Source organism: Littorina saxatilis, linkage group LG16, assembly GCF_037325665.1.
Source record: "Littorina saxatilis isolate snail1 linkage group LG16, US_GU_Lsax_2.0, whole genome shotgun sequence".
Classification (NCBI taxonomy): Eukaryota; Metazoa; Mollusca; class Gastropoda; order Littorinimorpha; family Littorinidae; genus Littorina; species Littorina saxatilis.
The window spans coordinates 39,749,591-39,771,637 of NC_090260.1; the positions used below are offsets into that span (position 1 = coordinate 39,749,591).

Consider the following 22,047-nt stretch of genomic DNA (forward strand, 5'->3'; position numbering starts at 1 on the left):
TTATGGGTCAAAGTGGACCTTTTTAGGGATTAAACATGTAGTTTTGTGGAAACATTCATCTTCTGGAAAAATGAACTTGCAACTTTAAAGTATGTTTTGTTTTACTCTAAACAGGCCTCTAGAAGCAACAACAGAGCACTTTCTTTATATTTATGAACACATTTTGTTTACAACATAAATTTCAAAAATAAAAGAAAGTTTTTGACAGAATTTCTAAAATCATGTAATTCACAAAAAGCCTGTTACTGTATTTGTTTGTTTGTTTGGTTAACGCCCAGCCGACCACGAAGGGCCATATCAGGGCGGTGCTGCTTTGACATATAACGTGCGCCACACACAAGTCAAGACAGAAGTCGCAGCACAGGCTTCATGTCTCACCCAGTCACATTATTCTGACACCGGACCAACCAGTCCTAGCACTAACCCCATAATGCCAGACGCCAGGCGGAGCAGCCACTAGATTGCCAATTTTAAAGTCTTAGGTATGACTCGGCCGGGGTTCGAACCCACGACCTCCCGATCACGGGGCAGACGCCTTACCACTAGGCCAACCGTGCCGGTCTGTTACTGTATAATAACGCATTTCTGGTGAAAGTAAGATCTGACAGAAAGTCTAGAAGATGACTAGTCGACTCTTTACCAATGAGAAAACAGCGTCTAAAGTTTTCAATATGGTGTCAACAGTAAATACAATACATGTACTTTGAAAATGATCAGTTAATTGCAAAAAAAGAGGATGATAATTACACCACACAATGATTTGTGTGGTGTTCAAAGAACCTACAAATGCGCCATCTCTGGCTTTAAGTGCCAATAGACTTAAATAAATATTCTTGTACAAATATGTTGAAAGCATCATAACATGAAGATTTCAAGTGACAGAGAGAAAAATAAAACACAAAATATATTCAGCATACTTTTATGGACTTTCAGCATCACAGTGAATGAGACTTAAAAAAAAAAAACACGCATTAAACTACGCTGCTGAAGATCACAAACTTGATTTTGTAAAGCCAGGTTTTATTCAGAAACCTACAGGTAACGTTTAAAAACGAAAATAGAAAAGATATGCAGTAATGTATATTATTACTGTATAAACGTATTGTTTAAAGGTATCGCAGATGGTGTGGTATTGTGCAGTCTGTGTTGACTGCAGTGGTTGATCAAGAAAAAGTGCCCATGCAGTTGTGAATACATTGTATCAGTGTAATAAATCTGCAAAGACTACCAGCGTCCAGATGTGTGTGCTCTCTCTCTCTCTCTCTCTCTCTCTCTCTCTCTCTCTCTCTCTCTCTCTCTCTCTCTCTCTCTCTCTCTCTCTCTCTCTCTCTCTAAAAAACTGCATTAACCTTGAAGTCAATATGAATGCCGAAGAAGGCCAATTCGGTCTTTTGAGTATGTAAGACTCCATTATTACAGCATTCCAGTTTTTGAGGTCAGCCAACACTGCCGATACGAAACGAGGAAACTGCAAAGTCGCCTGTGTACAAGAAATGAAAAAGTGCCCATGCAGTTGTGAGTATCAGTGTAGAGTGCAAAAGTATGGTTGTACCCACAATGTGATGCCCGTCAGAAGGGTGTACTTTCCGTCATTGTGATTCTCAAGTTACTTGGATCATATCAAGTAACTGCATGTCTGCCACGTAAGAGCACTTTCATTTCAGAATATTTTGGCCCAAATGTAGTACGACACTACATGATATTCAGATGCCCGTCAGTGAATGTGAATACATTTCGCAGGCTTATAATTATAGTCATCAGGGCCGGACCCAGGGGGGGGTTCCAGGGGTTCCGGAACCCCACCCCTGGAAAAAGCATGTACCTTGCTTTGAGTGGGTTTTTTTTTTTTTTTACTAGTTTTAGCACCAAAACAATGCTGCTCTTAACCCTCAAAACAAGGCCCAGAATGCACCAGATTGCACAGATATTAACAGTTTTTCAAAAAATTTCCGGGGGAACATGCGCTTGTGGCTTCGCCACTTCGCTGATTTGCCCCCCCCCCCCCCCCCCCAAAGGAGGAACCCCCCCCTTACAACTCATTTGGTCCGGCCCTGGTCATAAAAGTTTGAAACTAAGTTCAGAAACACTTGACTGAAAAAGATCACCAGGAGACACAACCACTCAACACTCACACAGACATAATGGAAAAGGAGTTCTTAATTGGACACCTTTGTCAGAGCTGATGAAACTGATAACAGCGGGATTAGGAGGTACCAAGATGCCCGGACAGACCTGCAGGGCCTAAAATGAACAGCTTGCTGCAGTCGGCACCGACCCCATTCAGGTATAGTACATAACAGAATATCTTGCACACGTACCTGTACCACAAGTAGGCCTATTTGAATGCACTTCTGCTGTAACCTGATTATACGTACGTCTGCTTCGAGTCCGCTTAGCATGATAAATGTCGTCATATACAAGTCGTCAGTGAAAGCAGTGTGATCAGTCGAAGCTGCCAGGTGTGTTGCAAGAAGACTGAACTTGCAAAGAACTCCAGGCCAGGTGCCTGCTTTCTTAGGACTGACACCATATTCATTTTGGGGTGGCTTATCCCACCGCTGGGAGTATTTCAGGCGACCGTGCTCATGCGACACTGCGCCAACAAAATCATTTACAAGCAACAACATGAAATACAATTAAATTTTAAAAAGCCGCTGAGAATCTAGTGTCATTAAATTCAATTCGCCTTTCAGATTGTCTCACGGTCAGTCAGTTTATCATTATGTCAGGTAACCGCTGCGCAGCCGGGCATGCAGCGTGACCCCGGGGCTGCAGTCTTTCTGAATGGGCCGGCAGACATATGAACCGTGAAAACTACAGTTATATTATTTCGTTTTGCCGATAAACTGACGGTATTTTAAGCATGCAAGGCGGTTGGGGCTGATGAAGCCTGCGGGAGGGGGTCTGAAGCCATGCAGCCTTAGTCACCGTTATGACTGACGGCCCATCCACGCCGCCGGTCCCGTTCAAGGCGGCTATTATCATATCAGTCCTTCAGGCTAGTCCTTAAGAGTCGCAACTTCAAATTGTGCCTGTACTGAGAACATTAATATTCTCAAGTTCCCGTTCAACAGTATTCACTGAGTTGTCCATGCAATACTCAGTTAAACGCACGATCCTAGCAATATATTGCGACAACTGAACAGTTGAGCTCAAGTGTCCGCGGCCCCGATATCTAAAGTGGACTGGCTGGACACTACACTGACTTGAATATTACGGTCTTCGGGATAGTGAATGGGACAGACACTGACAGATATGTGTTTTGAACAACTTCTCATCCGTGAGGCTCGATTGATTGAGGACCCGTTATGTGTTCAGAACACTACTTCTCAGTGTCCACACAGTGAGACTCGATTGATTGAGGACCCGTTAAATGTGTTTAGAACAACCGTTCTCAGTGAGGCTGGACTCTCAGTGATTGAGGCCGTTACTGTGTTCAGAACAACTTCTCAGCGAGGCTCGATTGATTGAGGCCGTTATGTGTTCAGAACAACTTCTCAGCGAGGCTCGATTGATTGAGGCCGTTATGTGTTCAGAACAACTTCTCAGCGAGGCTCGATTGATTGAGGCCGTTATGAGTTCAGAACAACTTCTCAGCGAGGCTCGATTGATTGAGGCCGTTATGTGTTCAGAATGATACTGACACCCCGGGCCGGTCATATCCATTCGGCATTCCGCGTGTTGGTCCACTACGCCACACCATAGACCATTGGTCTATGCATGGCCACACCGAGTAGCCTCCGCGGCGGGACAGCTCACTGCAGGTCTCATTTCTGGCGTTGACCGACACTGGCACTGCTGTGTCTGACTGGTTTACTTTTCCGCATTGCCATTGGCCCTGGTCGTACAAGTTAGACTAAGATTTCAGTAATATGTTGAAACATAATCTGTTATTTCTTCTTGTTCTTAAGTCAGTCAGTTTGCCTGTTCAGTTGTTGGCGCCGCGATGCCAGTCACTGATGGACACTGTGCTATGTTAGCCTGGCCTGGTGCGGGCTGCACTGAGGCTGACATGAATACATGTAAGAAGTTCAGTTTTCCGACCTGCTAGGTCAACTTATAAAACCGTAAGACAGAAAAACATAATTGATTGTATTACAACCACGTGCAGTACACAGGAATGTTGCTTGGCTTGCCGGGGGTCCTGATTTGGCCTATTATGGTCCGCTGGACCCGAAAAGCAACAGCAAATAAATAAATAATGCTTGGCTTGAGAATACTGCGGCGCACACACACGCCCACCCGCCAGCAGGCACCCACACAACAAACAACTTGACAAACTGACACACGAAGGTATACACACACGCACCCGTCGCGCGCACACACATGAGTCCGGCACACACAAACAAACACACGTGTGTGTTGGTATTTCTGTGTGAATAAACTGATGTGTTTGTGTTTAGGTTTGAACAAAAACAACACTTATCCGTGTGCGTTCGCGCTGGTGAGTGTGTTCGAGCGCGCACGCGCACACGGCACACGTGTGTGTGTGTGTCTGTGTGAATTTGAGTCAGTGTTTGCCGTGTGCGTGTGTCTTTGTCTCTGTGTCTGTTGTTTTGAAGCATGTGAGAAAGATGATAACTTTTAATATTTAATGACAGACAAACAGCGATCATCAAAGTGACAGTTGGCGTCCATTTCAGCACTGCGAAGCGCTCTTGCGTGACATCTTCGCGACTTTGTTTATCTGTGTATGGATGATGTGTGTGTGTGTGTGTGTGTGTGTGTGCGTGCGTGTATTTGTGTGCATGTGTCTGTAAATATGTGTTAACCGGGAGGGGGGAAGAACTTGCGTTTGGCTTCATAGTACTTGCATACGAATCACTATCGCTAATCAATCGATGTTCACACAAAAAAGAAAAAAAAGCGCAGGATTTTTTTTCTGGTCATAGTCTGAGTCTGTTCGTGTAGACCCGACACTTGGCCACAAATAGCACCTGGTTTTCAAAGAAATCATAACGTCGATTTCGTGCGAATGAGCTTTTGCCAAACAACCCTTTTTAACACTAAGTGATCTATGCTCATTTGCTGGAATATTAAACGCTTTGGCGAATAATTTTAATGTAATGATCTTGTTGAAAAATGATTTGCCTCCACAAGTGTCTTTACCTTGTTAAAAAAAAAAGAGCATCTTTACGATTTTTGTAGCGTGTCACGTGAAGTGACACGTTTTGCCTGCATTCACGACTCGCTTGACCCCTTCCCTGTATAACCCAATTTATGAAAAGTAAAAAACAAAAACGACTAAATACTATGCTGATGCACTAATCCTAGAGCCAGTAAAATGTCCTCCACGAATCTGTTTTTCTTTTTAATTTACCTTATCTGGTTCATATTTTACAATTTGAAAAATCACTTGCAACTGTGGGCGTGAAGGAAACTGTTCTTTCGCCGGGTACTGTACATGTGTTTATAATGCAGAATGCTGTCTTACAGGTGAAAGCAGGTATCTTAAAAATGCACACTTTGTGTGTGTGTTTGTTTGCGTGCGTGCTTGTGTGTGCGATGTCAACCTTTCGGGTGTTGAGGAGGAATATTTTTGCTTTCAAGCCCATGCTTCATTTAAGTTCCAATTTCAAAATATATGAAATAAGAGACAGAGAGTGCAAGTTAGTTCCTGCAGTTAAAGGCACACTCCTTCATTGATAACATGTATCACTATCTCAAATATGGCCAGGCTCTTAAATGAGATAAAACCATCTATCCAGTTTAAGACACAAACCAAAAATGAACAGCCTAGGTAGCCTAGGTGCTCTCTGTCAACAGTGGACATTTTCTGACTAATTAATGTCATTAAAACAAACCAATGGCCTTCAAGAAATTATTTCAAACAAAATCCAAATCAGCACAAGTAGTCAAGGTATTGATTTTGAATGTGTCCAAGTGGAATAATGATCTTATCCTATATAACTAGGTTAGAGATTGCTTGGATCTCAATTGTTTTCATTAGAAGGAGTGAGCCTTTACCCACTGGAGCCTGTTGTGCACTTCACCCATAATCAGAGAGATATAGAGAAAAGACAACCTGGCAACACAACAAACAAGTTCAGTAAAACTGATTTAATAAGTAAAGCTTGCAAAACCTTTCTCTGACATGTTCATTTACCTGCCAAAAGTACCATGTTGAATAGACGAGTCGTCGAACGCAGAAGAAGAAGAAGAAGAAGAAGAATAGACGAGTTAGAAGAAAAAAACGCTTTTAGGTTTGTATGTGTTGTGGAAGGGTGACCTTTTCTTGCAAAACCTATGACAAACAAAGGAGGGGCCAATCAATAGTGAGGGGTGTGTCACATGGACCAGAGCACATGTTTCCAGCACACCCAACACTAGTGATTGGCCCCTCCAATGTTTGTCAGAAGTTTTGCAAGAAAAGGTCACTCTCCCACAACCGATACAAACCCGACATTTATTTTCGGAATTCGTCTATTTGACAGCAAAACTGAGAACAAATGTAAAGTGACTGATTTGGCAGGGGAATAAAATTGGAAGTTTAATCAATCATACACACAGTCATTTGTATTACACGTACTCATATAGGCTGACACATAACTTTTCTGCCATCTCCAAACAACCATCCTTAATTTTTAAAGCAAAGAATTAACGTACAACTTGGTATACACAATATACAAAAGAACTTGATGTGTAGTCTTTCGCAAAACACAAAATGGATAAGCATGTGTCATAAACAGATGTTTTGATCAGTAGTTGTTTCTGCTTTAGGTAAAACTTATGTTGACAGGTTTCTTTTCTATGCCATAATGAGAGAGAACACCGACCCTCTCTTGTGCTCAAGGGAGATACATAGACATAATGTATTGAACAGAAAAAAATGTAATATTTCTTTCCGATGAAGTCTTTTGCGATTCTCAAAATGTGGCTAAAATAATTACATTGGAAATGATACAGGTCCTATAATAATCTGCCACATTATAATTAAGGAAAAATCAAGAACAACCAAACATAACTGAGCCAATACAAGAAGTAGCCACGCTACTAGGTTTTAGTGTTAGTCTAAAAAGACAATATTCCATGAAAAAGTCTGAACAGATTTGGTGATTTACAATAATCATAGTCAACTGGTGCTCATGACTAAGATTATTGTAAATCACCAAATCTGTTCAGACTTTTTAGTTAGAGTGAACTATGAAGAAGAACAGTATTCTCCAGTAGTGTATTTTCACAAAACAACATTGGTACAACGTTCATAATTAGGTGTGAGTAAACTATACAGAAGGCATCAATAATGGGCAAAGGAAAAACTATAAGCATGTGCACATGAAGTAAACCAACAAAAACTCAGAAACATTTTGTAAAGCCTCTAAGTCGAATCAACCCCCCAAAAATAATCTCACAAGGATCCAAACTAATGTATAACACCTGCTGTAAATTGAAGTACATGTATGTACTTCAAAAGGACTGCCCAGAAGTCAATAAAGTGGTAATTTTCTCCCTTCAACAAGATACAAAGTCACAAAGATGACAGAAACTATGTGATGTCAAAATAACCAATGCATATATACAGTGGAGTCCGGGTACTCATAACATCTTTCTTTATTTCTTTATTTGGTGTTTAACGTCGTTTTCAACCACAAAGGTTATATCGCGACGAGGGAAAGGGGGAGGGGGGGGGAGATGGGATAGGGGAAAGGGGGGAGATGGGATAGAGCCACTTGTTAAGTGTTTCTTGTTCACAAAAGCACTAATCAAAAAATTGCTCCAGGGGCTTGCAACGTAGTACAATATATGACCTTACTGGGAGAATGCAAGTTTCCAGTACAAAGGACTAAACATTTCTTACATACTGCTTGACTAAAATCTTTACAAACATTGACTATATTCTATACAAGAACCACTTAACAAGGGTTAAAGGAGAAACAGAATCCGTTAGTCGCCTCATACGACATGCGGGGTGCAGAGAAATAAGGATGTGGAAAAGAAGACTTTTAGTAAGTGAAATAAAGGTGATGGATCCAGTCAGGTAGAAATAAGACAACAAGAAAAGAATTGGAAAACTGCAGGGAATAGTAGGGAGAGTTTTCTTGGAAGGAAATATAGGTGAAAGGACTGGTAAGGCAGAAATAAGACAAAAGAAGAGAAGAAACAGAACCGTTAGTCGCCTCTTACGACATGCTGGTTACCTACAGTGCCATCTTTCTTCAAGAAAAAAGGGGAAATACATGTAGATGAATTGTGGAAATAACGTTTCTGGGTTGTATGGGTTGTAAAAGAGTGAGTACTCGGAGTCTTAATTTTGCTCCGACAAATATTGACATGTGGTTCTTTTACACATACATGTATGAGACACACCCTCGCTAGTGACTGGCCTATGTCACATGGGGAAATATCTCACTTGACATTAGTGGCCAGTCACTAGTGAGAGGGTGTCTCTGAAACACGTGTACAGAAACCACATGTTTATATTTGTCTGAGCAAAAGCAAGAGTACTCACTTTTTCACAACCCATACAAACCCAACAAAGTTATTCAGGAATTCGTCTATTGATACAGCAGCCAAATAAGTTCAGACACACACAGAGCAAATAAATGTTCATTGTCTTTTCACACAATAGGATATTTCATTCTGTTAAAAACAAAAATGGCCCTTCCAAGCAATTTATTTTCTGATGTCTCTCGGTCCCAGTGACTGAAAAGTGTGATACAGTCAACAGTGTACTAAACAAACCGATTATAACACGTATGCATCATAGACTGTGTACATAGCCATTAAAAAAGCATCAGGTAAAATCAATAAGGTGCAGGAGATCATTCAGACAATAGAGTTACATGGAGAAACCTTTCCAACTTTTTACAGTAAATGCATGGGGTATTAAAATTCAAAACTCAGAAGTGTATTCAGCTTCTGCTACATTGCCAAGCTTGCCACAGAGATAAAATAGTTGCACCTGCAATATGAGAACAGCCTATGATAAGAAGAAACCTTGCAATAAAGGACTGGACACCTGAATTCCCTTTTTTGGTTATCTTCAGTAACATTATACATGTCATGACAGGCCGCCTGCAATGTAGGGACATTTTTGGCTGGACCATAGGGGTGTTTTTTCATGGCAAGTACCACTGTGATATTCCGGTACAGAGATGTTTGGAAAGTATTTATGCTGCACTCCTAGCCACGAAGGACACTTTGGAGATCAAGGTGTACTTATTCTTCTTCTTCTTGTCGATCACTCAGATCAAGGTGTACTAAAAAATGTGAGAAAAAAAATGGAAAAAAAAATTTCACAAGAGAAAGTTTAGACACAGAAAAGCAGGGTTTATTTATTTTTAGATCAAGGTGTACTAAAAATAAATAAACCCTGCTTTTCTGTGTCTAAACTTTCCCTTGTGACAATTTTTTCACACGGGAAAGAAGATATTACACTCTCATACATAAATAAATTCAGTTTTCTGGGGAACGCAAGAAGAGAGTAAAGACATCTGTTAGGGGAGGAGATCAATTCTATGGTGGTCTCAGAAAGCTAGGTTCTATTGTACATTTATTTAGACCACTGTGTGAAATCAAATAAGAAGCTGTATATCAATATACATCACTTGAAAATCCCCCCAAAAGACAAAGTTTGAACTAACATGTCCATAAAAGCTGCAAAATACACCACGAACATATAGAGTTAGACAATAGAATTGATGAAAAATGTACAGTGAGTGTTTACCAAACTGTATCTTCCCTTGTTTGTCCATAGTAGTCCTCTATGGCTCTTAAAATAAAACAGTGAACATGTCTGAGGGCTTTAACATCAATGTTCACAGCTACTGCCTGGTGGTGATACCAGAACTTCCTGTGTTGATGTCTTTTTATCCCAGCCTTGGTGTGCCTTGATTGGAAGACAGTATCACAAGTAGTGGCCACCATCGGTATCACAAGTAGTGGCCACCATCGGTATCACAAGTAGTGGCCACCATCGGTATCACAAGTAGAGGCCACCATCCGACAAAACACTGTCTGTCTTGCACTGGAAAAAACAAAACATTCTGGAATTACAAAGATATACAAACTTTTTCAAAGAAACCGGAAGGTTTGTTGTATTGAGCTCCCTACATTCGCTCAAAGGGAACACACTATCATTCATTTATAAACAAATAACCACACACACACACACACACACACACACACAAACAAATAGCACACACCCAAAAACATAACTTTCACAACCAGACTGGAGAACACACAACCCTTATCTCAAATTTTCTTCCTGCAATAGAAAGTGAAGGCTGGAGCTCATACAGTGTATTGCTAACAGTAACACACAACCATAAGTAATTTTGCTGTTCAAACTGTCATTGTAAATCATGAATGAATTAACTCAACATAAACTTAGAGACACAAGTAATATTATATTGCTGTGTGTGTAAAACAGCGTTTGAGCTATTGTTTAGGCTAGCATGTACGTTTTAACTTATACAGTACCAGAAGGTGCACAAAATACCGAACCATTTACCATTCCAGCAAGAGTTTTCTAATAGACGATGTTCAGAAATAACTTTCAGGATTTTCAGGTCTATTGCTATTAGAGTAAGACTAAGAGCCTCTTTTAAGTGGTCAAGCTTTTCAAACTTAGACGAAACAAGTATTGTGCTTCTGAACAGGTTTATCCTGTGATCGGGACTAACAACTAACTCTGATGTGTATGTTATGCAGCGTGTGCACAATACTATGCCACTTTCTGTAAATGATCAACGTTCACAAGTTTATCAGAGTTCCCGATGATTGCTGGCCTATGTGCTATGGTGATCCCTCTCAACATGTTCTGATTGATGTGACGTGAGTTTCATAAAACACATGTGCTTAGAGAACACTTCCACTGATCTGCAAACAATCGGCTCTGATGTGCATAGTTTTGAAAGAAAAGGGTATTATAATATAATTATATATGAGCGCCGACTGCATAACATACATATTAGAGTTATTTGTTTGTTCTGATCGCAGGATAAAGCTGATAAGAAGTGTGGTGCATTCTTCGCCTTGTTTTGAAAAGCTTGTCCTTGTAAAATGAGCTCTTCATCTACCACACCGACCAAAAATCGGGACAAAAGTTATTTCCGTAAGACGTCTATTCACAGTTATCTTCAAACAGGGGAGGGTAGCGAAAGGGGTAAACAAAATCCCAGGACCACTTAACTTCTACAAACTTAAAAACATACCTGAGTTCTTCCGGAGGCGGCCACCATTTTGACCCTTGTGAGTTGTCCCTCTTCTCTTACTCCAACAGCTTGTCTGTCATCAGTTTCTTGATGAACAATGGAAATAAATTTGAAATCAGTTACAAAGTTACATAAGTCAAAACGTTTTACTTTTAGCGACAAAACAATGATAACTGTTCACAATCACACACTGTTGACTGTACTTAAAGCTGTCGTCTATCTACGACTATACGTGGCTCGATGTTTGAAAAGATAGGGCTTAGAAGCATGTACTGAACTCAGTACAGTGAAGGCGGCCTGAAACCTTGACAGATTCATTTAACGCTTGACTTTTGCTGTGATAACTTCCTGTTTGCTCCCTCTATATTCAAGAGGCACCAAAGGGAACAAATACGCCTTGGTGGAGATTCAAACTCAGGAACTCACGATTTCAGGGCTGATGTTCTAACCACTTTATACTACTGCGCCAATTATGACAAGCGCTGAACAATTTATACATTTTATGTTATTTTTGGAGCAGCATCTATTTCATACCTTTATCCATCAATTGCTCAGGAGTGAATTTAACTACTTCTTGGATAGCTATACTTGAACTGCACAGAGATTTGGAGAGATTAAATCAATAAATTACTGTTCTTCTACTTAACTTGTATGTTGTAAATAGATATCACATTCACAGCCATCACATCGCGTGAATGTCGTGTAGCATATGGTATTGGTAAATAAAACATGTGCTGTAATTTCGTGAAACATGTTTGCAAAATAACGGCGAAGTTTACAGACAATTTTGACGCTATTGCAATGCATGAATCATTGAATGGTATTAATTCCACCTTAGCATAGAAACAAATTGTAACTTTTGCATCTTTGTTAAAACTGATGGAGTGGCCTAGTGGTCATGACATCGCCCCCGAAATCTTGAGGTCCGAATCTGGTATACTATGAGTAGCAACAAGAATAATGTGTATGCTTCCTTTGACCCTAGCCTGTTTATTGCAAACCTAAGCCGATTAGTAGTGGTGACAGACAGGGCTGGATTTAACACAGATGAATATATGTGTGAGTTATTAATGTAATGGTCAACAAGTTACCATACTTTTTTAAATGGAAGAAGAGCATTATCACATTGTTGGCAGCATTGTGCAAAATACCCATACCATTCTGGATTATTGAATTGATTGACCCCAACATGGACCAAAACTCGTTAACATTATTAAATAACAATCACTCTGTAATGATTAACAACTTTTGGTTACATTTTCAAATGTTACTACATGTAGTCAGAAAGAGGTGTACACCACTGTATAGAATTAGAAGAATATTACTATTACTAAGTTGCAAACCCCACTTTTATAAAGTAATTGCTAGATTGAATTTCAAACACCACCAGAATAATGTAATGAACATCGGGTTTTCTTTCAGATCTCCTGGATTTATAAACAAAAGCTGCTAATTCAAAACCTACAACTCATCCAAAGATGGAAAAAAAACATGGTTCGAGATTAGCATTGCGATCATCCTTTAAAATAACACAGCTTAAGATTTGAAATACATACTAACCAAGCCTATGTATACAACTGCTTGTTGTACTACTATGGTCACAAAACTGCCATTGCCAGGGAATGCTAAAACAGATAAAGGCGATGGATATAGCTTTCTGTCAGCACATTGAATAACAGTGAAAATGAAATTAAGGGATGTCTGGCTGACGGTAACAATAGCAACCACAGTCAGCATTAACCGGAAAGATTTGTGTGTGTAGCCAAGCCTAATGATATTCACCTGTTTTTGCATGATGAAGGAGTGGTATATGCAGAAATTCCAGCAGCGGACCCAGGTATCCTAGAATGGTCAGGCTCTGAATGTACTCTTGCCATAGAACTTCTTTGTGAGAGGCACCCACCAATAAGTCCTCGGACCTGAAAACAACACATAAAATACAGGATAAGAATAAGGATAAGGTGTGATAATTGATATAGTCCTGTGAGGTCAACCTCATGGCAATCCGGGTTGCTTTCTCTCTGGGGAAAGTGAACCGCCATACACCGAGTCAATAACACTGATACAGTACACTACAACATTTTTTTCTACAATCTTTTTTACCGTTATTTCCACTTTGTGATTCATGCGATCTTATGCATGACTCCTGATAATGTCGTCTGGCGTCGGCAACACTTCCATATCAATATTAAAGCTTTGAAAACATTGTTATCTTTTGACCTAACCGGTTTTTTTAATATTCCTAGCAGTAGCAACCTCCTTGCGGAAACTTCCAGCCTGCCCTGGCCAGTCCACCTCCTCCAAATGTTTTGCAACCCTTCAATGGCTTCATTCAGTCCTTTCATTTTTCTGAGATGTTGAATTGGCAAAATGGTCTTATTTTAGGGTGTGGCACAAAGTGAAGCACTGGGAATCTCGCCATGACCCATTTCCAAAAGAAAGATAAAGCAAACATTTACTTGAATCAAACCATTTAGGAACTGTGGGATTCATGGGGGTTTATCCATTTGAGAACAAATCTGTTACTTCCCTTGCCAAGTAACATTTCCCTTTATTTTTTAATATGTGGCCCAAAGTCAGAATAGGTGTCCATTTTTGTGACATACAAAATCAATTTTAAAAATGAACATTTTCTTTGTTTTGAAAATAGAGATGTATTTTAGAGCATAAATACGCAAGGAACAGCTATGATTTAAGAAAACTCATGTTTGATCACTTCACAGATTCAGGTTTAAAAGTTTGCAGGAGTTCATAACTTCACACCGTCACAAAATTTAGACTTGTTAAATCATTGTTGCTACATGTATTGGGTCTGTTTTAGACATCTGAGCAAATTGCTACAGCAAATTACTTTGCATTTCAAGCAAGTTAAACTTGTTTTGGCCACGCATGATTCAGATGTGAACTCCATTAATGGGAAGTTCATAACTTCACATAATTTACTTTTATTGGTATAATACATTTAATTTATACAGGCAGGAAACAATTTGTTTTGTTTTTTAATCTGAAAAAGGTGAGCTGGAACATGAAGGTAATTTTTGAAGATGAAGTGTGGAGAAGATTTTTTGGTTATCTGTATTATTTATAGAAATTAATATTGTCACAATTTTTTCACAGCAAATATTGGCATAAGTTATCATTAAATCTACAATTTTGCTGTTTTTGTGCAAAATGTGCTTGAAAAGTACCATCAAAAGGATTTCAATACACCAAAATGTTTGTCTGACTCAAAGAGTTGGCAGAAACTGAAAGTATTTTTAGAATGTCCTAGGAGTTCATAACTTCACACCGTGACATCACAAACTATGGCTAATTCAAACCAAAGTAAGAAAGTGCATATGTCATCTTATTTTCTCTCCAGCTACTCTTTGTAATCAACATACAACTAAGTAATAAAAGTAAAACATTTGTGAAAACAAACGATAACACAAATCATAAAATGTGAGCGTGCGCATAACTTCACAAGAATTTTTGTTATGTTGGTCTCTAGTACAGTTACTGTATAATATATTTGCAAAACAATGACAAACTGAGAACACAGAGTTATAGTATAGGCTAAAGCTGCACTTATATTACAAAATCAGATTTTAATTGCCAAAATAAAACAAATTGTTTGAAACTTGTGAAAGTTCATAACTTCACATCAATCACACATTTATACTAAAATAACTAACTAAAGTCTCTTGCAAATAATTCTAAACAACTTAATGATTTACTTAACCAAACTCAGTCATGAAAACTGTTACCGAAATCATTATTTAGTTAGTGTTTATGTCAGCTGACTGTGTGTTCATAACTTCACATCATTTATTTAACTGAAAAGCTACGTACTAAAATCTGCTGGTAAATCAAAATAAAAATGACATCAAACTGTAACAGCCTACTCTGGAGAAGAGCAGCACATCATTTGAGGTAGTGATTTAGTGTAGTAAATTAATTATTGTGTATAAATCATACTCATGGCACGTGTTCATAACTTCACACCGTGGGGCTGAGGGTCAGTTGATGTGAAGTTATGTACACCGTGCAGTCAACCCAGATTCATGCTGGAATTATCAAAATGTAATTTTGAGGGTTGATGTTCAGAAAACTTCTTACAAAATGTCCAGATAAAGTCAAATGTACTCTTTTGCTATTAACAAGGCATTATTTTAAACACGCCCTTGAAAAATGAGCTTGAGTTATGTGAAGTTATGAACTTCATGACAAAACGGCTAAGTACTTCAGAAAGAAACAGTCGGCAGCCAGTAGATTCTTTTTGTGATGAAAATCATGGTACAGTGTAATTTGGAAACTGAAAATAGTCATTTTACATATATTTTGGGTTTTGACATGAGTTAGTAACTCTCACATAAAAATAGTGCGCAAGACACAGAGAAAATGGCTAACTAAAGCATACTGCTTGACTTTAGTGACAAAAATTGCTTAGTATCTAAATCTAATGTACTTTTATATGCAAAATTGCTGTTCCACTACAACCTTAACTTTCATGGCTAGCATTTAAGGACAAAAAACACTCTCAGTGGAGATAGTAGGAAAGTTCATAACTTTCTCACAAGAATTTTTTATTTCTCAATTACTCAAACACCAATGAATGAACTTGATGCAAACTTTCAGTGTGACTGCTGCTAGTGGATCCAAATGCATTACAAAGCTAGGTGTTCCCCAACCAGTCAATTTACTCTTTTTTAAGGCAAAAGGTTGGAAAGTTCATAACTCTTTTTTCACAAGAAAATCTGCACGTAAACTTCAAACTACTTTTGAACATGCAAAAACAAGTCAAACAACCCTTTTTATGTTTTATACCTCTGCAAAACATACTGTAAAATACTTTTTTACAAAAATATATCAGGTTTCAATCTTTAATTATTATTTAGAGCTGATCAGTGAACAAAAATGAAGTCTTACGGAAATAGTTATGAACTTTCTGTGAAATTTTGTCTCCCCATTTTCTGCAGGCTCACTGACAAAATTCAAAAACTTTGCTTTGTCAAAGGTACATTTGAGTTTTACTGGCTCAGTGAAAAGTCATTCATGACATTCTGTCCCATAAATATGACAGAGTAGACCATGTTTCAATATGCTGTAAGGTCATGTCACAAAAAATGGCCAAAATGTAGTGCTGCTGACTTCAGATAATGGCGACATTTTCATTAAAAACAACAACTGAGCACACAATGTTTCGCTAGGTGTGTACTTCATACTTTTTTTTACAAGTCTCATTAATCTTTACAAGGATTTTATTTTTCTTTGATGTACAAATCAGGTTAGAGCCAAGGTTGCACAGCTATTTCAGCTGTGGACACCATTTCAGACTTAAGGCCATGTACAGAATAAAAAAAACGGAGGAATGTTTGTGTAAAGAAGGAATTTCCATAGAAACGAGTTTTCACTGGTATGTAAATTGATTTAAAGAAAAACTCTGAAAGGGGTGTGTGTGCCTGTATGCATGATCTGTTGGCAGGTCCAGATTAAAAAACAAATTGAAAAAATAAAATCTGTGCAATTTTGCATATTAGCAAGATCTAGATCAGCACTTTCCAGGACGTGTACGGGTAATGTGATCAAATGTAGTTTTTACATCACGCGTTTGCCAAGATCTGCAGTCTTGGTGGGAGCAAAACAACACATGCCTTTGGAACATTGGAGAAAAAAGTGAGTCACGGGTGACGCAATATCTACGTACAGGCCTTTGCTACACGTTCGACCACCCAGAACACTGTATTCTGGGAATGGGAGTATCTTTCATGAATAATATTGTACACAGCAACAACAACAAAACTGACCGAATTTAGTACATGTTTTGTATTGCGAGTAACCAATAATCATTATAACCCAAGTTTAACTGAATTAATATTATTTGAACATACTTACTCTCCAGGACCCCCTTTCGAACTGTGCACTACCCTACTGAACTGCGTTCAACATTATGATCGCTTTGCGTGTGCCACTTGTAGGAGCTAGCTCATTCAAACAGTTTTCAAAAGTGACTTACACGGGCGGAATCTCACTGAATGAAGGGACGGTTTTATGGAAGACTTTGGTCTACTGGGTAGATTGTTCTATTTGATTTTTGTACCTCGATTTTGTTTTTCTCGGAAAAGGAATTCTGTTCTCTCTGAAATGTGTAGCTTTTCTCGGAAATCCTGGGATCCGAGGAGAATTTATCTATGAAAAAAACAAAAACAAAAAAGGGTAGTAAAGACCATCAAATTGTACTCACTTGATAAAGTGTTGTTAGTCCTAAGTTTTCAAGTGATGGCTGGCTAGAGGGTGTTCTGATTCTTGTAAGTTGTATTGAATCTTGGTCTCTGTCCCATACATCTCTTGTGGTGACAGCGGCAGCATGAATCAAACTGCACATTGAGAGTCCACACACACTAAAAATAAAGAGTAGCAAAATGGTTAACCAGGAATAGTCGAATCATGATGGTTAGTGAATTCCCAGACATGCATTCAATACAATGATCATAAAAGTATAACGTATAAGATGTCAACATGTATAATACATACATGTGACCTGGGGTGAGGTGCAAAAAGCCAGACTCTGAGCCACCGAACTGGGTGGAAATCGCACGCGGGGTCTGACTGGTTGAAATCACAACAAATCTTAATTTCAACCAATCCAACCCTGCGACTGTGTAACACCAAGTTTTGCACCCTGCACCTCAGCCCAGGAAACCTGATTATCAAATACCTGAAGTTTGTTAATGTTAGTTGTTACTCTGTGTGTGGTCATTGAGCGAGTCGTACTCATAGACTGGGTGTTTATGTCATTGTCCATTCAGTCACAACTTTGACAGCCAGCCAAGACTCAGTCACTGAGTCAGTCAAGGCTATTCAAGACTCTCACTCTCAGCTATGTCATGTGTTTCTGTGTGCATGCAGACCTTTGACAGTTTGAGCATGTTCATGTGCTTGCACATGTATGTGTGTGCACAACTGCATAAGACTAAGATTTGTAACTGTAAGACTGTGTATTTGCAAGGATTGTTGCGTTTGTGCATCTATTTGTTCTTTATTGTTCCCATTCATGTGTTCTAGTGTGCGTGTGTTTGCTGGCTTTCAACTTTTAATCATACATCATTACATGTGCAAGTGCCACCTTTTGTTTGTGTCTGTGAGTGTGTACTTTTTTGTGCTTGTTTGTGTGTGTACATGTATGTGTTCATGCATGTGTCATTGTGTGTGCACAAGCTAACAAAAGGTATTTTTGTGCGAGACTGTGTGGTTATCAGTTTGACACTGGTGCCTGTTTTAAATCTCTTTCTCACCATCAAATGACTGTACTTGTTTTCAAAATAAATTGGTAAATTTGCAGCTCGTACATTATAACTTGACAGTAAAAGAATTGTTCAAATCAGAGGATAGCATTCAGAATCACTCAATCAGTCAGTGGCTAGTCAATGCCACCCTAAATAGACTCAGCTTGGCTCAAGTAAGTCGCAACTGGTCACCAGTTATCGAACAGCACAGCGATCAGTATCACCATCACCAATCAAAGCAGTGCAGACAGTATTCTGTATCACTGCTCCTTTCTTTGCTTCATGCTCGTTGGCTCGGCTCCTTTTGCTTTAACTCCGAATAAGGCCCCCCCCCCCCCCCCCCCCAAATAAAAAAAGGTGTGGTTAACTGAAGGTAACATAGCCCCAAAAAATATGGTAGGAAGCTAGGCAATCACTTTTTTTTTTAATGTGTACAAATTAAACCTACTTGACAGGGAAATAAGTGTGCGACTCGAGCGCTTTCGCTGCGTTTTCTGCACTCGTTTTCTTGTTTTTTTGTGTGGTTTTTTTTGTGTGGTTTTTTTTGTGTGGTTTTTTTTTGACAAATGTAATAAAAAGTTATAGGGTCGGCCCCTAAAAATAGGGTAGGTCGGGTTACCGTAACCACACCTATTTTTTTTAGGCCTAATTAATCATGTGATGCGCTGCCTAGCTGTCAATTGCTGTGGACATCCATCCCCCCCCCCCCCCCCCCTAAGTTGATTGCTGGGCCAACCCCCCTCATCTCAGACAAAGGGGGACTGATCATAGTCAGTCGGGGCTAACAAATAGTAACATAACATGACATTGACAGCTGCGGGTTCGTGTTTGGGGATGCAGGTGCGGTAGGGAGGCAGAGTGGTTAATGTTAGCCAGCAAAAAAAAGAAGCAAGGAAAGGGGGTATTGGGGGAGGTGTGACCGTAGACATGAATACACTGTTGTCTGCAGTCTGCTTTGATTGGAATGCCGGGCCGGTGTTCGATCTTGGGTAGTCTATCCTCCTAAAATACTGAAGACCATCATCACCGGAACCACCATCACCCAAGCGTAGCAGATTCATCACCATGCTGATGTTGGCTACCTACCAGTACCACCAAGAAAGAAAGACCACGGATGACTTCTAACACACACATGATGAAACCATGCTAAAAGTGACCTCTGAAAGCCGACTTACCATGCCCCAGGAGATTGTTCAAGTTACTAGCTGCCCGCCACGTCGCTGTAATTCGTGGAAAATCCTTCTTATGCAGAAAGTTCCACGTGAAGCTTGGTGGCCGCCATTTTGGTTCGGAATCTTAACTTCCCGCTGACGATTGAAAGTCGTGAAGTTGAAATTTATCCTATTTGTGTTGATTTATCCTGAAAGCGACGTGTTTCACACAATAATCCATTGTTGTTATGTCTACAATGTTCAGATTCTATTACTTAATGTCACTCGTTATTATCGCAGTGGAATCGACGAACTGCTGATCACGACAATCTGTCACCAGTGATAAGCGATCATGATTCGATCGATTGTTTTTGATTGGCTGATCGCTTGTTCGCTCCTATCGACCGAACGATATGCCTACTAAACCTGATTGGCTGTCGTTGTGATAGCTGCGATCGTTACCAGTACTATCCCCTGGGGGGTAGGGTGTGTTGCTGAGGCTGCTGCGCAGCACGAGAAATTTACGAGCTGGCTTCGATAGTAGCAGTGTGCAATGGGTGGATTGCAAATGCAGACGACATCTTTTTACGTTCGCGCAACGAACGAACGCACGAGACTGACTTCCCTTGGATATGGGAGTTGTAAAAAGCGGAGTGGTGTCCCTTGTCGGGCTTGTTGTTGTCTGCTCGCCGGCGATCGATGTTTTCTCTGTGCCGTGGTGTTGTCGTTTTCGGTGGGTTTTTGTGTGTGTGTGTGTGTGGTTTTTTTGTGTATGTATGTGTTTGGTTCATTTTATTTTTAGCTTTAGGACCAAAAAAAAAGTTTAGGGTCGGCCCAAAAAGTTAGGGTCGATCGGGAAACCGTAACCAAAGCATTTTTTTTGTTTTTTGGCCTTAGCGATAGTCTTTTCAGGCCTGGTCTGTTCTGAGACTGTAAATCGAATAGTTTACTCGGGAAGGACTGAACCTTTCACATCAATATTCAACAAAAACCAACAAAACGTCTGAATAACACATACGAGAAGGGGGGGGGGGGGGGGGGGGGGGGGGGGAATTAATTTTTGTGCTTTTGTTATCAGGGGAGGGAACCATCTAATCCGAGCAAAATTACCTCCCTTGATTTGTCTTACGTGATACATGTGCAAAGTGAATAAAAAGTGCATCAGTCACAAACAAATACAACTATTTAGCAGGATCAATTAGTACACTTGATGCATATATGAATGTTGATCTATTCAGAATAATAAATAATGTCCCGGCTGATACTCCCTGCTAGATTGTTAGCAGATTATCATCGATATTTGTGTTCCCTATGCACAGCGTTTGTTTTTCGGTTGTTGTTTTGGTTCATGTAACGTTTCAGGCGTATTCTCAAGACATTTAGAGAACTGTTATGGAAGCCTGAAGATCAAAGACAAAAATGTATTTACCGTAAAATGCAAAAAAAAGAAAACGGGTTTTCCAATAGCTCCTGCCATTCTGATTGTGGACTTTAGCATGCATAGCCGTGTCAGAAGACAACAAATATACATGCAGCCCGATTACTTGAAATGTGGCATCGGTATCAAGTGTGTGTGTGTGTGTGTGTATGTGTGTGTGTGTGTGTGTGTGTGTGTGTGTGTTTTGATGCAGCTGCAGAAGTAAAGAAGCTAATGTCTTACAATATTTTCAGAAATGATCGCTCTATGTTTTACTACAGAACTGAAGGAGCAATGGTTGAGAGTGAGGGGGTAGGTATGCAATATACAAGTGGGTAGATTTGTGAACCATCTGTGTGCCCGCTAGGTGGAAGGCGTCCATGGCATCCATGTAAGAATACATCGATGCTCTGCCGATTCAGGATGAAGTCATAAGTGTCCAAGCCATTGTCCTGCAAGAAAAAACACGTCATTTTTAGTCCATATATGTATTTCCGTGACTAAGCTTTTGTTTAATCATCGGCCTGATAATGATGACCTAGAAGCAATAGATTTGTTATCAAAAACAATTGAAAAAAAAAGTAAATTAATTCTTTCCTTCTCCTTGTATTTATCAATGTGTTTATTCTTTTCTTCTTTTTTTTCCTTGAGTGGGAAGGGGGGGTGGTGGTGGTGGAGGAGGTGGGAAGGGGGGGTGGTGGAGGTTGGGAGGGGGGGTGTGTGTGTTGTAATTAGTTGTTTTCAAACACTTCGGACAGATACTGATGCGCCGGAGACATAGCAGAATTTTTCGGGGATGCATAATCTTGCGATCAGATGTGCAAGATGGTGATTGTTCTACACTACTCGTCATAAAAAAAACTTTACAGATGCGTTTGAGGGCAGATCTTTATGATGAGGCCGTTTATCGTAAAACCAATTATATGACTGGAAAGGCCTTTTATGCCCCTAACTTATTCAGAAAACAGATTGAGTTTACATGACGTAGTGTCGATACAGTGAAGCCTACAACACAAACACACCCCAAAATCAAATTCGCAAAATCAAGGTTCCCGCGT

The 22,047-nt window shown here is 39.7% G+C and overlaps 2 protein-coding genes across 5 annotated transcripts in view; both read right to left on the minus strand.

Annotated features, from left to right (window-relative positions):
* Positions 1 to 22,047, minus strand: part of LOC138951374 (uncharacterized) — a 92,775-nt gene that overhangs the window by 38,069 nt on the left and 32,659 nt on the right. The gene's annotated exons all lie outside the window — the stretch shown is intronic.
* Positions 6,042 to 20,089, minus strand: LOC138951039 (uncharacterized). Of its 4 annotated transcripts, XR_011450952.1 has the most exons (5): positions 19,597 to 20,089; positions 17,380 to 17,512; positions 12,939 to 13,075; positions 11,157 to 11,242; positions 6,042 to 9,967 (listed from the first exon to the last, which is right to left on the minus strand). XR_011450952.1 is itself a non-coding variant. In XM_070322721.1 (4 exons), the coding sequence occupies exons 1-4, from the start codon at positions 13,499 to 13,501 to the stop codon at positions 9,923 to 9,925; spliced, it is 357 nt and encodes a 118-aa protein (XP_070178822.1). In that variant the 5' UTR covers positions 13,502 to 13,600; the 3' UTR covers positions 6,042 to 9,922. The 4 variants fall into 4 exon arrangements, 1 of the variants encoding a protein (XP_070178822.1); XR_011450953.1 differs by lacking the exons at positions 17,380 to 17,512; positions 19,597 to 20,089 and adding an exon at positions 13,382 to 13,599; XR_011450954.1 differs by lacking the exons at positions 17,380 to 17,512; positions 19,597 to 20,089 and adding an exon at positions 13,260 to 13,368.

Excerpts from the sequence above, each read along its gene's own strand:
- LOC138951039 (XM_070322721.1), bottom strand. The coding sequence starts at position 13,501 with ATGAAAGGACTGAATGAAGCCATTGAAGGGTTGCAAAACATTTGGAGG. Across the intron at positions 13,076-13,412 it reads CTGGAAGTTTCCGCAAGGAG|GTCCGAGGACTTATTGGTGG; the intron begins GTTGCTACTGCT and ends TGTTGTTTTCAG. Across the intron at positions 11,243-12,938 it reads CCTTCATCATGCAAAAACAG|AAACTGATGACAGACAAGCT; the intron begins GTGAATATCATT and ends TTGTTCATCAAG.